The sequence below is a fragment of the Sabethes cyaneus genome, chromosome 2 (genome assembly GCF_943734655.1).
Source record: "Sabethes cyaneus chromosome 2, idSabCyanKW18_F2, whole genome shotgun sequence".
In the NCBI taxonomy this organism is placed as follows: Eukaryota; Metazoa; Arthropoda; class Insecta; order Diptera; family Culicidae; genus Sabethes; species Sabethes cyaneus.
Window position 1 is genome coordinate 181,600,427 of NC_071354.1, and position 14,172 is coordinate 181,614,598.

Consider the following 14,172-nt stretch of genomic DNA (forward strand, 5'->3'; position numbering starts at 1 on the left):
AGCGAGGGCCTCAGCTAATGTCAAAAAATCTTTATATGTGTGCGTGGTGGAATACTTCATATAGATCATTTTGCGATGACGTCATTTTGCCGTCAAATGACACCACTTGGTGGTTTGTTTACATGTTTTTTGTCACATCAAGCAGTTTCGATTTAAAATTTCGTGAAGGATTACTGCATCAGTTGCTTTAAAATGCATGTAAGGTGATTTCTCTTAAATAAAAACTATAACTTTTTATCATTATCTGCCGGACAAAGATAGAAAACTTCATTCAAACTTTAACACCATGTAAACAAACCACCAAGTGCTGTCAAAAAAGTGTGGTTAGGAGCTCCCGTGTAATGATCTATGGGCATCAGCGCAGCGCACAGTGGGGAATCGCTGGCCAGCAGCCAAAAAATTAAAGTTCATTTAGACCCTCCCTTGTATTTTTCCTGTGATTCTATACTATTGAAGTGTTCAAATCCAAAATTTTAGATCAATATGACAAAATTTGAATTTTCTATGAATTTTTAAAGTATGCTATCTCAGCATGTTTTAGTGTTTTTTTGAAAAATAACCCAATATTTCAAAACATGCTAGAGGTCTGACGGTAGCTCGGATTTCAACGGTGTCTAAGGAAAAGTTCTTCGAAAAATAGTGCTGAATAAAGCCCATTAATTGAGTGTGCAGTAATTTTATCATAGTATGCCACAATTTTAATTTTCATTAAAAAAGTGCCATATTTTCGCGTAAAACACGCTTAAAAGTTTTGAAGCCAAAGTTCGCCACTATTGACACTACCGGTAAAAGTTAGCGTAAAATATGAGCTTTCAAATGGATATAGTCTCATTTAGCGCAGAGTAGCGCAGAGCACATATGTTACGCTTGTAAGGCTACTATATCAGAATTCAACAATATAGACAAAATGCAAAGACTCAAAGTAAACGTAGGATATCTTAATTATGGGATATCTCCTTTACATGGTTGGATAAGCTGCATCGAATGTATGGTCCTTATTGCATATTGACTAGATTTTAGAAATTGAACACCTTATTTCAGAAAAATTCGAAACTTATTGTTTGTATACCAAAAACCTTTATGTCAGGGTATAGTCCTCATATAATACGTCCACTGCAATGCAAAGAATTTGAATTCGCGGTCATAAATGAATCTAGACAACTATATTGCTGATAGGACGAATGATAGAAGAAGCACAAAAATAAGTTTTTTTTTTGTTTAATTATATAGTCACTTTAACAACTCGGGTCATTCGTGACTTCCGCGGGGTTGGGAATTGAACCACGGTCCTCGGTGTGAGAGGCGTGAATGCTAGCCACTACACCGGTATTGACCCTCATGAAAATAAGGTTATTGCCTTATGCTAAAAATAGTCATAAAAATACAAGACAATATTTTACATGCAAAAATGAGTGTGAAAATACAAATCGTGATAGAATTATTCGTCTTCTTATTTCTCCGGATAAAGCTTATAGCTTCTTCGAAACGGAAAAATGTGATTAGAAAAATCTTTCTGAGAACGCTATATTACTATTGAAGATGAAATGTGAAACAAGTGATTCTGCAGAAGAAGAAGAAGAAGAAGAAGAAGAAGAAGAAGAAGAAGAAGAAGAAGAAGAAGAAGAAGAAGAAGAAAAAGAAGAAGATGGAGATAAAGAAGATTAAGAAAACTAATAAGGGGAAAAGTTTTGATTTTTGATTAATATTAACTTATATGGATTTTGTGTTGATTATAAAAGCTCATACTTGCTTTGTATTGTTTTATATAATGTTTTATCCTATAAAAATCCATCTGCAATAGTTTTCCAAATGACTCTCATTTCTTATGCGTCATTATACTTAAAAAATACTTGAAAAATAGTTGAAAATTCTCCCTAACACAAAAAATATACGTTCTAATGCAAAATAAACCTGAAATTCGTGCTCAGCACCCCAAAATTACTTAAGAACCACATATTATCCTTGATTTAAAGAGATTTTTTTGCTTGGCCAGCATTTGTATGGAGTCGCCCCACTGTGCAGCGGCCAGAGAAATCTGACAGTCTGCCGCCGACACACCGACAGCTTTCTGATAAAGTGTATACAAAAACAAACAAGCTCCACCAGATTTTCGTATCATAAGGTGAATTTTTCTACTGGTAAATTTAAGTCAATTTAAATTAAATGTTGGATTATTTATAGTTCAATACTATCAAACAACCATAACGCATAACCATTGTCTGCATAACGTATCACCTCGAAACATATCCCTTAGCTCACTTCTCTTCTTTGTGATTGTTTACAGCAGAAATAATTTGTGTTGTCATTAAGAGTGTCCACACCTCTGTTGGTCCATCGCCAAGTGAAGTAGTTAGTTGGTAAGTTGCTTCGCGATTAGTAAAGTTAAGATTTATATACGATTTGTTAAATAATTTAACATTAATAATAAAAAAATTATTACAGGTATGGAGTACGTATCCACATGTCGACTTTGCACAGTAGAGATTGCCAGTGAACGTGGTGAAGTTAATTCTATTGAGAATCACGATTTCAAAATGAAAATAGATAGCGTATTTCACTTTCCGGTAAAATGACGTAATTATATTCAAACGTAGACAATATTAGTAATGATACCAACATTAATTCAATAGATTGAACTGAAACATGGTTATTCAACAACCGTTTGTCAGATGTGCTCAGACATTATATGCCAGTTCTATGAGTTTTCGGAAAAGGTTAGATTGAACCAGGAAAAACTTGTGGGTATCGAACATAAACCACCGTTTGTAGAAGTAAAAGGAGAACCGGTTGAAATACCTGTAACAATAGGCAACTTGAATCTGTCGGTTGACGATAGTCAATTTAAACTTGAATCTGTAAGCGATGAACAGGACAGTGGCGAAGACATATTCGTTGATTTTATTGACACTACTGATGAGCCAGATAAGCAGAGTAACAACAATCAATCAGAGGAACTAAATCATCAAACGGTGGAGCGCGAAAAGAAGAAAAATGCTGTTAAATCGAAAGAAGAACAAAAACGGGAAGATGAACTACTACATGATTTTTATAAATTCGTTTGTGAAATATGTGATGCTTCTGTTCCCGATTTTCCCTCTTTGCGACGTCATTTTCGAAAAAATCATAATTTGAGTGGCTATCTAAGGTGTTGTAAAAAGAAATTATTTAAGCGATGTTACTTGCTTGAGCATATAGAGAAACATACGAATCCGAAAGCAATTCGATGCGAAATTTGTAACAAAAATTACGCCGATAAGGAATGTTTACAAATTCATAAAACTCACGCACACGGCAAGATAGAAGACAGGCCTTTCAAATGTGATTTATGTGGCAGTACATTTTCCCGCCGGAATATGTTGACTAATCACATGAGTACCCACGAAAAAGCTCAATGTCCACAATGTGACAAAATATTAGCGTGTAAAGCTAGCCTTTCGGTGCATCTATTAAGGGTGCACAGTGGACAAAGGCACGCTAGAATATGTGATACATGTGGTAAAGAGTTTCTATCTAAGAGCGCATATGAGCAACATTTGAAGAAACATCAGGGGATCAAAACCCCCGAACAAAAGTTACAGTGCCCAACTTGCAATAAATGGCTCGTAGGGAGACTGGGCTATCAGCGTCATATGCGGTATATACACAATGAATCAGGCCAATCGTTCGTTTGTGACGTGTGTAATCAGACATATCCTAACTCACGAGCGTTAAGAATTCATAAGAATGAAGTTCATGTGGACTCGGTGTTTAACTGTACAATTTGTGGCAAAAACTTTAAACGTTCACGTTCATTAAAGGTTAGTATAAGAGTTTCTAAATTAAGTAGTCATAAAACAATGTACATTTTATTTGCAGGAACACATGGCAAGTCACACTGGGGAAACGTTATACAAGTGTCGCTTTTGTGGAGTGGGAATGAATAACAATGGGAATCTTTATACTCATATTAAGAAAAGTCATTCTGGTGAACGAGCGTCAAAGAATCTAATGCCAATCAATGAAGCTCTCAAGCTTTCAAAATGAGAACTGTTATAACTAATATAACATTCAAATAATATTCCGATAAAAAAAAGATTTTTGGAGTCTAATCTATACATACCTAAATGAATTTCTGTCTGTCTGTACGACCCTTATTAACTCGGAAACTATTGAACCGATCGACGTGAAAATTTGTAAGCAGGAGTTTTTAGGGCCGTGGAAGATTCTTATGATGGATGGTTTGAGACCATTCTTCCTCTGGAAGAGGACCTCTTGCACACTTATAGAAATGCCCGTATGTACCTGTGGGTGAAAATTTGCCAAAATGTTTCGATCTCTTGCGCTCTTTAAGAAATTCCTATTCCACTTCACCGCTCCAGTAAACTTTTGGAGCTGGCAGCAGTATACGTTCGTCAACGCGAATGGCCAAGGGTATTTACAAAGACTATAGATTACAGAGGCGCCAAGACACTCAAAACCCGCTAAATTTTGAAACAAAACGGAGCGTACCATCATAAATAAAGGTAACTCTCCGCCTTCGTTCTATCTATAGTCTATAGTCTATAATCTATATAAATCTATAATCTATAGTCTCTGTAAGGGTATCTGATTCCATATTACGGTTATACTTATGAGCACGCTATTATTGGAAGCAACACCCTATTGGCATCTCTTTGTAACAAAAATGTCTTCACTTCTGGCATCTCTGGTGCCGACACCCGACACTCCGACAGATTTCTGTGAACAAAAGCAACAATGAACAATCAAATTTGCAACAAACAAACAAGATTCACGCAAGTTGAACTTTTAATCCGTTAAATTGAAGTCAGTTTAAATTGAATGTGGATTTAATTACAGAAACTTAACCATAAACTATCACCTCGCAACGTATCGCTTAGCTCACTTTTCTTTGAGAGTGTTACCACCTCTGTTGGTCCCGTTGGAATCGCCAATAATTATTCGTCTGTTACTTGTTCCGCGATAACAAAAGTAGAGACACGATTTAAAAAATAGATTAACAGTAATAATGACAAATATTTACAGGTATGGCGTGCGTATCTATATGTCGACTTTGCACAAAAGAAATTGCCGGTGAACGCGATGAAGTTTATTCTATTGAGAATCACGATTTGGAAACGAAAATAGCCACCGTGTTCCTTTTTACGGTAAATGACGTATATTCAAATGTAGACTATTATAGTAATGATATACCAACATTAATTCAATAGATTGAAAGGAAACATGGTTATTCGGTTTGTCAGATGTGCTCAGACATTGTATGCCAGTTCTATGAGTTTTCGGAAAAGGTTAGACTGAACCAGGAAAAACTTGCGATTAACGATCAAAAACCGTTATTTGGAGAAGTAAAACCAGGACCGGTAGAAGTTTCTGTAACAACCGACAACTTAAATCTATCGGTTGACGAAAGCCAACTTGAACTTGAATCTTCATGTGCACAAGACGATAGTTGCGAAGACATGTTCGATGATTTTATTCACAATGGTGACGAGCCAGATAAACAGAGTAACAAAAATCAATCAGAGGAACAAAATTATCAAACGGAACAAAAGCGGAAAGATAAGATACAAGATTTTTGTAGCTTCGTTTGCGAAATATGTGGAGATTCGGTTCCCTATTTTCTCACTTTGCGACGTCATTATCGAAAAAATCATAATGTGAATGGCTATGTTAGGTGTTGTAAAAAGAAATTCTTTAAGCGACGTGATTTGTTTGAGCATTTAAAAAACCATGTGATTCTAAATCGACCAATTCGAGACAATTCGAAGCAAGCAATTTGTATCAAAAAGTCCAATAACGAATGTTTACTAATTTATGAAACTCACGCACACGGCACAATTGAAGAAAGGCCTTTTAAATGTGATTTATGTAGCAGTGGTGAAGAGTTTCTATCTAAGAATGCATATGTGCAGCATTTACAGCAACATCAGGAGGTCAAAGCTCTCGCACAAAAGTTTCAATGCCCAACTTGCCACAAATGGTTCACAAGAAAACAGAGCTGCCAAAAACATATGCAGCATATACACAATAAATCGTTCATTTGTGACGTGTGTAATAAGACATATACTAACTCACGAGCGTTAAGAAATCATAAGAATGAAGTTCATGTGGACTCGGTGTTTAACTGTGAAATTTGTGGTAAAAACTTTAGACGTTCACGTTCATTAAAGGTTAGTATAAGAGTTTCCACATTAAGTAGTCATAGAACAATATGCATTTTATTTGCAGGAACACAGGGCAAGTCACACTTTTGTGGACTAGGAACGAATTACAATGCGAGTCTCTATGCTCATAATAAGAAATATCATTCTAACGAACTAGTGTCAGAATGTAAGGCCAATGAAGAATAACATATACAGCTTTCCAAAGCGATATTTGTCCGGAATTGGGTGAGATTCAAATAAGAGTCAGATAATGATAGAGGTTAAAACAAATATATAAATGCTCGCCAATCCTCGCTCTTTCCTAGAAATCGTTTTTTTATCACTATTGTTCCACATTCAGCACATCAAATCGTCGTGTCAAATGAAATTGTATTACCTATACCAACTGCATTTAATTCTTATTCTTATTAACACCATCACAGCCACAATAAAGGATTCCTGGAAATAGTTTAAATTGCTTCTTATCATAGAAATATTTCAAACTATTTTCTTGTCAGTATAGACATTTGTAAAATATCCTAGATATATGTGTTTGTGACTACAACGATCCACCCAAGCCTACAACCCTGGACAGCATCACGGACCATTATATCACAATTCGGCGATCACACTCTCGACTGACTGGCTCGGCTGATAACGTCGTGTGAGAAACACTGGGACGTTTCCTCTCGGCTGCGACACACTCGTCGATCTCTATTTGTGGCGGACGATCGTGGGGATCCGTCATCATCATGAACTCATCATCAGTGACACCCAATCAGCAACTGATAGCAACGATAAGAGCATGAGTTGCGCTCTCACGCATCTCGGGAGTGGTCCATCTTCGATCTTCGATCTTCGAAATTGAGCGACTTTGGCGCGAACTGGATGCCGGGTCGCAGTGCATGCCGATGCTTTTCATAGTTAGTTGGAACCTGAGTCACCGTCGGGATCAGACGCGATTCCCATATCAATTTATTACTTAATTGTTTTAGACTCCTCAAATTGAATATACGTTGTTCGTTAGTTAATAATAGTTAATATACGTGTCATCATTAAACGCTTGGTTTTTATAACTGCCACGGAGCGTATTATTTCGGCTATCAACAATCCGAATTGGCACACCATTGGACCCATCTGGAATTTGTGAGCTGGCTACCAACCCATTGGATTCTACTTTTCCTCCGCTTATGCATTGGTCGATGTAGGACCTGACTGCACCGCTGCACCACGTTATCGAAGGAGTTTGGACCACCCGCAGCTAGGAACCTTACAATATGTATCACAAAAGTCAAATCGGCCAGGCCAACTGTGAAGCATTGCCGCGAAGACGATTCTGTGAAAGGAATCTTGTGTGAATAATAAATACATTTCTGAACCAACAGAGGAGAAAGAAACGGGGACGTCTCGTACCCTCCGTTTCTGTTCAATTATTATTGATTAGTTTTCATATTCGTTGGGAGTACTCCGGACCCTCGGGGATGAACTTATGACAATTAACTTCGACCATAAGCCAGGCTGCAATAGGCCAAGGTTATAGCGCCTTATTTCGCTCTCTGAAAATAGATAAGACGCACCAGCTACCGAAGTGTTCGAATAGAACAAGACAAGACTACTGAACCAATCGGCGTTAAAATTTGCATGTAGAGGTTTTTGGGGCCAGGAAACGTTTTAGTGATAGTTAGAGACCCCTCCCCACACTAAAAGGGCGGGCTCCCATACAAATGAAACACAAATTTCTGCATAACTCGAGAACTAATCAAGCAAATAGAACAAAATTTGACATGTGGGTGTTTTTGGTGACAAGAATTTATTCTATGGTAAATTGGGACCCCTCCCCTCTTTAGAAGGGGAATTATGACTCCTCTCCCCTTTAAGAGGGGGGGGGGCTTCCATACAAATTTCCTCATAACTCGAGAAATAATCAAGCAAATGGAACCAAAGTTGGCATGTGAAGGTTTTCGAGGGCATAAATATTTTCTATGGTAAATTAGGACCCCTCCCCACTTTAAGAATGATGGCACAATTTTTGTTTATACCTGATGAGCTAGCCTCGTATATTTAAGACGTGACACATAGTTAAATATACTCGCATTTGTTGTTGACAGTAAGTCTGTGCAGCAAGGCTACCCATATCGAACTCCCAAGATTGAAAATCACGCTGTTAAATTTATCATCCAAAGGTTGACCGAGATTGTGAGAATTCATGTTACACCCTGAGAGTAACAACCCGTCCTGATCGCTTCTGCTGCGGTAGGGCAAGTCTTGCTTCTACCGTTCCCTCCGTAAATTGTAAAAACTACTACCGTTATAAAAACTTATTTGATGATTATGTCAGCAGTGGTACGAAAACTAGCACAGGGTCGAAAAGCCAGATCCCTTTCCGTAGCATGTTATTTTATGTAAATGTTGGCAAAATGCGTTTACAAATTTACCGATGTAGTTAAAATTGTTGAAGGTTAGCTTCAACGTAGTCCTACTTTGTAGAAATGGTTTTCATACAGAATAAATTATATTGAAAATTTTTTATGGTAATTTTAATAATGAATTTATCCTTTCCACAGCATGTGTACTATTTGCTTTTTACCTTATTGCCTTCTTAAAAAAACCAAATCATGCGGTGGAGCATTAAACTTGCTTCTTGGGTTCATTCGCTTCCGCTGCTTTTCTTCGCTTTTCGGCCCATTCTAATGGGTGACTTTTTTTCGTATGGGTATATAGATTCGCGTTGGAATTCATCGTTGCACCGCAAATATCACAGGAATACAGCACCTCACCTGTGTGTGTAGTTCGATGCTCCTGTAGTACAAAACTGTTTGAATTATGCATCTAGTCAACTTACGACGATTCCTAGTTACCTTTAAATTGATGGCTCGCTTGAACTTCTTTCCGCAGAATTCGCATTCAAACTTTTCCTCGATGTGGACGATGCGCTTGTGACTCCAAAGTGCTCGTGAGTTCGGATACTGCTGATTGCAAATATCGCAAATGTGAGTCTGATCGCGCTCGTAATGTGTAAATTGAAGGTGCTTCTGCAATCCGCGCTCACCCATTAACCATTTCTGGCAGATGTGACATTGGTATTTGCGTTCGACTTCCTCAACACCCAAGTGTCGTTTGACGTGCCTTTCGAAACAAGCCTTGTTTAAAAACTCCTGACCACAGGTATCACAAATCATTCTGCGATCTAAATCGCTGTGTTTATTAATTATATGCGTACTCAATGCTGCCTTATTGGCCAGTAGTTTATTACACTGTGGACATTGAACCTTTTCGTGGCTAATCATGTGGTTTCGAAGAAGGTATTCTTTAACGTACGATTGCTTGCATCTGTCGCATTTGAACGGACGGTCTTCTTCGCTTCCGTGAGCTTTCGCCTGATGCAATAGCAAATACACCTTGTGCTTGTAATTCTTATTACACAGCTCACATCGGAAAGCACTTGGATTACTATGTAATGCCATATGCTGTAATAGGTGATATCTCTTAGGAAGCTTTCGCTTGCAACATCTTATGTACCCTGTCCGGCTATGTATTTTTCTGAAATGATTAGCCAAAGATGCAAAATTTGATGCAGTCTCCCCGCACAGTTCGCACACCATACGATAGAACTCATTTATTAGTTTATCTTCTTGCTCCAATTGTTCTTTGGATTTGATGTTGTATCGTTTCACAACATCTTGTTCCAAAACCGGTGGCTTTTCACCCCGTTTTCGTCTAGGCCGTTCTTCTTTCTTACGTTTTTTTCTTGGCCGACTGACCGGTAGTCGGTACGATTCTGCAAAAATGTCTCCATCACTTTGTTCATTGCAATCTTCTTCGGGTTCGTCTTTCGGCTCTATTTTATCCAAACTTACTTCAGATGGCTCATCTTTTTCAATCGGTTCGACTTTGAACGTTTCTAAGAACGATTTTGATTCAGCAATCTGCTCAAGTTTTTCCTGATTTAAACGAACCTTTTCCGAATAAATATAAAAATCGCAAATTTGATGCGAACAATTTTGGCAGATACTACTAGGATATCCATGTTTTATATTGATCTGTAATTGAGTTGCGCTTAGCTCTCGTTATAAAAGCATTATTTGATTGAACTTACTGGAAAACTGAACACACAGTCGATCTGTTTTTTAAACTCCGAATTTTCAATAGAATGTATAATATCGCCGATTGGGTCGAGGCATAGTCGACAACCATTCTTTAAGGATTCCATACAGTACCTTTAACTTAATCAATTGTTATTGTGTTCCTTTGGTAAACAACAACTGCTTCTTGTATAAAAATGATAAAAAACTCAAGAAAATCTTACAGGGCGAGATGGATATGGGTTTTATCGCCTGTCCGTCTAAAACAAAACGTCAAAACATTTATATTATTTGCGTGAATTTGACAGCATATCATGGAAACGTCTTAACTCTTAAATCTCGATTGTTGCTTTGAACTTTGATCGTTTTCATTCGTCTAAAATTTGGTTGATAGATTTTATTTATGAATTAATCATTAATGATCCAATTGGACAGTATTTATCAGTTCATTATTCAAAAACTGCTATAATTTTACTGCTATTCGGTGCTACAGAAACTTTGTCAAAACAAATAAATTTAGTGGGTTTAACACCGCTGAACGGTCATTTGCCCAAAATAAAAAAAAAAAAAATAATATTAAAATAACTTGTTTTAAATTAATTCTACTAATTTGGCGGCGAAGTGTGCGTGGGGTAAATGTCAGCAATCTATAAATTGTTTTCGTAATATGCGAACAATCTTTTTGACGAACTCTGCATCCATCAAATCTGGCACTCGAAACATTGTTTGCCTACAAAACCCTCCACATGTTAAATTTGCTTGATTAATTCTCTAGTTATCGTGGTATTACGCTGGTAAACGCCGCCTACAAGGTACTCTCCCAGATCCTGTTATGCCGGTTGTCACCGATAGCACAAGGTTTCGTAGGGAATTATCAGGCGGGTTTCATGGAGGCTAGCGCAAACACGGACCAAATTTTTACTATTCGACAGATCTTGCAGAAATGTCGGGAGTACAACGTGCTCACGCATTACATCTTTATTGATTTCAAAGCAGCATACGATACAGTCGATCGAGACAAGCTATGGCAGATAGTGCACGAACACGGTTTTCCAGATAACCTGACGCGACTGATCAGAGCTACATTGGATCGAGTGATGTGTTTCGTACGCATCTCTGGGACACTCTCGAGTCTCTTCAAGACGCAGCGAGGGTTGAGACAAGGTGACAGTTTATCCTGCATGCTGTTCAACATCGCTCTTGAGGGGGTGATCCGACGAGCGGGCATCGAAACGAGAGGCACGATTTTTACCAACTTCTAGGCTTTGCAAATGACATCGATATCATAGCCAGGAACTTTGCGACGGCGAAGGCAATCTACGCCAGACTGAAAGCGGCGTCTAGGAGAATTGGGCTAAAAATAAATGCGTCGAAGACCAAATGCATGAAAAGCAGAGGCTTAAAGGAAACAAACGCGCACCTCCCACGGGCGGTAGCCGTTGACGGCGACGAACTAGAGGTGGTAGAGAAGTTCGTGTATTTGGGATCGCTGGTGACCGCGGACAACAACACTAGTAAGGAGATCCAGCGGCGCATCCAAGCGGGAAATCGGGCCTACTTTGCCCTTCGTAAAACGCTACGATCAGGAAGCGTACGCCGCCGCACGAAGCTAACAATATACAAAACTCTTCTTAGACCGGTAGTTCTTTATGAAGCCGTGACGCTGCTCACGGAGGACATACGCGCTCTTGCCGTGTTCGAGCGGAAAGTGCTGCGGACGATATTTGGCGGAATACAAACTGAAAGCGGAGAGTGCCGGAGGCGTATGAATCACGAGCACGGCTTGTGGAGACCCATCGTACATCTAGCGAAAGTTAGCAGGCTACCACAGAACACAGTGGAACGATTCAGCGATCAAAACTGGTAACAGACTTTTTTGTTTTTCGTTTTATTTGGAAAGGTTTTCGCATAGAAGCGAATAACAGCAATATAAGCAGAACGCTCGCTGCCAATCGCATAGCAGATTTCACATGCTTTCGTGGGAAAAAGTGACTCGCTACCGCCAGGTTCGCTAGTATCTGTAGAAAGTAGCATGTACGTGTTTGGATTTCTACTTCCACTTCTGTTCTGTGAGCCTACGGTAGGCTGGACACGTCGTAAGGATGCCGGACGACAGTGCGACGAAAATAGTATGGTATAGGACATACAAACCTTGCTCATCAGCACCTGTTCAGCGAAGAAAGTAGCGTGTGTTCGACGTGCGGGGAGTCACTAACTGTTCCACATATCCTTGTCAATTGCCAAGTCTATATGACAGCTACCGCTCAGAGTGCGGTCTAAGCGGCAGGATAGAAAAAATTCTAGGGAACGAGACACCAGTATCATTTTTAAAAACATTTAAATTTGATGGCTGTTCATAGTCAATCAATATTCTAACATTGCTAATTTATCAAAGAAATGTCAAATCGTACGTTTATGGCAATTATTAGAATTTTGATTACGGGCTACATGTTTTATGACGCGTTTTGCTTAGGCGGCCCATATTACCCCTACCACCCCTATTTGTATATTTCATTTAATACGCTCTTATTCCACTTTTGAATCTTTTGAATTTATTATCTTTCAAAAGTAAAAGAGCTTGTTAGATTAACGTTGATTGGTGTCGTGTCAACGTTCGTCACGATGGCATTTCTTAATATGAGTATAGAGATTCCCATTGTTATTCATTCCTTGTCCACAAAAGCGGCATTTGTACAGCGTTTCACCAGTGTGACTTGCCATGTGTTCCTGCAAATAATATGTATGATTTCTATGACTAATAAACATAGGAACTTTCATACTAACCTTCAGTGAACGCGAACGTTTAAAGTTTTTACCACAAAGTTCACAGCTGAATACCGAGTCCACATGAACTGAATTCTTATGAAGTCTCAGCGCTCGTGAGTTAGGATATGTCTGATTACACTCATCACAAACGAATGATTGGCCTGATTCATTGTGTATATACTGCATATGATGTTGATAACCGCGTTTCCCAACGAGCCATTTGTAACAAATTGAGCATTGCAACTTTTGTTCGGTGGTATCGATGCCCTGATGTTTTTTCAAATGCTGCTCATACGCATTCTTACTTAGAAAATTTTTACCACACGTGTCGCATATTCTTGCAGATCTTTGTCCGCCGTGCACGGTAGACAGATGTAACGAAAGGCTAGCTTTATTCGCTAATATTTTGTCACATTGTGGACATTGAGCTTTTTCATGCGTACTCAAGTGATTATTCAACATATTCCGGCGGGAAAATGAACTGCTACATAAATCACATTTAAAAGGCCGGTCTTCTATTTTACCGTGTGCTTGTGTTTTATGAATTTGCAAACACTCCCTATCGGCGTAATTTTTGTTGCAAATTTCGCATCGAATTGCTTCCGGATTCACATGTTTTTCTATGTGCTCAAGCAAGTAACATCGCCTGAAGAATTTCCGTTTGCAACACCTGATGTAGCCATTCAAGTTATGATTTTTTCGAAAATGACGTCGCAAAGAGGGAAAATCGGGAACAGAATCTTCACATATTTCGCAAACGAATTTATAAAAATCTTGTAGTAGTTCATCTTCCCGCTTTTGTTCTTCATTAGATTTGTTATTTTTCTTCTTTTTGTGCTCCACCGTTTGATGACTTCTTTCCTCTGATTTGTTCTTGTTACTCTGCTTATCTGGCTCGTCTGTAGCGTCAATAAAATCAACGAATATGTCTTCTCCACTGTCCTGTTCATCACTTACAGAGTCAAGTTTAAGTTTGCTTTCGTCAACGGGCAGATCTAAGTTGCCGGTCGATGCAAAATTTTCTACCGATTCTACTTTCACTTCTTCAAACGATGGCTTATGTTCAACAGCCGCCAGCTTCTCCTGGTTTAATCTAACATTTTCCGAAAACTCGTAGAACTGGCAGATAATCTCTGAGCACATTTGACAAACGCTGGTCGAATAGCCTTGCTTTAGTTCAATCT

General features: G+C 38.6%; 3 protein-coding genes across 6 annotated transcripts in view; 1 reads left to right on the forward strand and 2 right to left on the reverse strand.

Annotated features, from left to right (window-relative positions):
* LOC128735072 (transcription factor grauzone-like) overlaps window positions 1-14,172 on the reverse strand; it is a 204,955-nt gene that overhangs the window by 177,568 nt on the left and 13,215 nt on the right. The window contains exons 3-4 of one of the 2 annotated variants that reach the window (XM_053829553.1): window positions 13,007-14,170; window positions 12,646-12,949 (exon numbers count right to left, since the gene is read on the reverse strand). The exons of the other annotated variant lie outside the window; for it this stretch is intronic. Of the exons in view, the coding sequence (XP_053685528.1) occupies window positions 12,830-12,949; window positions 13,007-14,170 (1,284 nt within the window). The 3' untranslated portion in view covers window positions 12,646-12,829. Of the gene's footprint in view, window positions 1-12,645; window positions 12,950-13,006; window positions 14,171-14,172 lie in introns of those variants that run through there. 2 annotated transcript variants of the gene reach the window in all.
* Window positions 2,104-4,057, forward strand: LOC128735075 (transcription factor grauzone-like). The gene is made up of 5 exons (XM_053829558.1): window positions 2,104-2,122; window positions 2,285-2,357; window positions 2,443-2,564; window positions 2,631-3,797; window positions 3,856-4,057. The coding sequence occupies exons 3-5, from the start codon at window positions 2,445-2,447 to the stop codon at window positions 4,021-4,023; spliced, it is 1,455 nt and encodes a 484-aa protein (XP_053685533.1). The 5' UTR covers window positions 2,104-2,122; window positions 2,285-2,357; window positions 2,443-2,444; the 3' UTR covers window positions 4,024-4,057.
* Window positions 8,700-10,423, reverse strand: LOC128735074 (transcription factor grauzone-like). Of its 3 annotated transcripts, none has more exons than XM_053829555.1 (3): window positions 10,237-10,423; window positions 8,999-10,154; window positions 8,700-8,939 (listed from the first exon to the last, which is right to left on the reverse strand). In XM_053829555.1, exons 1-3 carry the CDS (start codon window positions 10,332-10,334, stop codon window positions 8,769-8,771), a joined length of 1,425 nt encoding a protein of 474 aa, XP_053685530.1. In that variant the 5' UTR covers window positions 10,335-10,423; the 3' UTR covers window positions 8,700-8,768. The 3 variants fall into 3 exon arrangements, with proteins under 3 accessions (XP_053685530.1, XP_053685529.1, XP_053685532.1); XM_053829554.1 differs by having other exon boundaries at window positions 8,999-10,180; XM_053829557.1 differs by having other exon boundaries at window positions 8,801-8,952; window positions 8,999-10,180.

Coding starts and splice junctions, on each gene's coding strand:
- LOC128735075 (XM_053829558.1), top strand. CDS start 2,445: ATGGAGTACGTATCCACATGTCGACTTTGCACAGTAGAGATTGCCAGT. Junction 2,565..2,630: donor ATAGCGTATTTCACTTTCCG/GTAAAATGACGT, acceptor TTAATTCAATAG/ATTGAACTGAAACATGGTTA. Junction 3,798..3,855: donor AACGTTCACGTTCATTAAAG/GTTAGTATAAGA, acceptor TTTTATTTGCAG/GAACACATGGCAAGTCACAC.
- LOC128735074 (XM_053829554.1), bottom strand. CDS start 10,350: ATGGAATCCTTAAAGAATGGTTGTCGACTATGCCTCGACCCAATCGGC. Junction 10,181..10,236: donor ACTGTGTGTTCAGTTTTCCA/GTAAGTTCAATC, acceptor ACTCAATTACAG/ATCAATATAAAACATGGATA. Junction 8,940..8,998: donor AGCGAGCCATCAATTTAAAG/GTAACTAGGAAT, acceptor TTTGTACTACAG/GAGCATCGAACTACACACAC.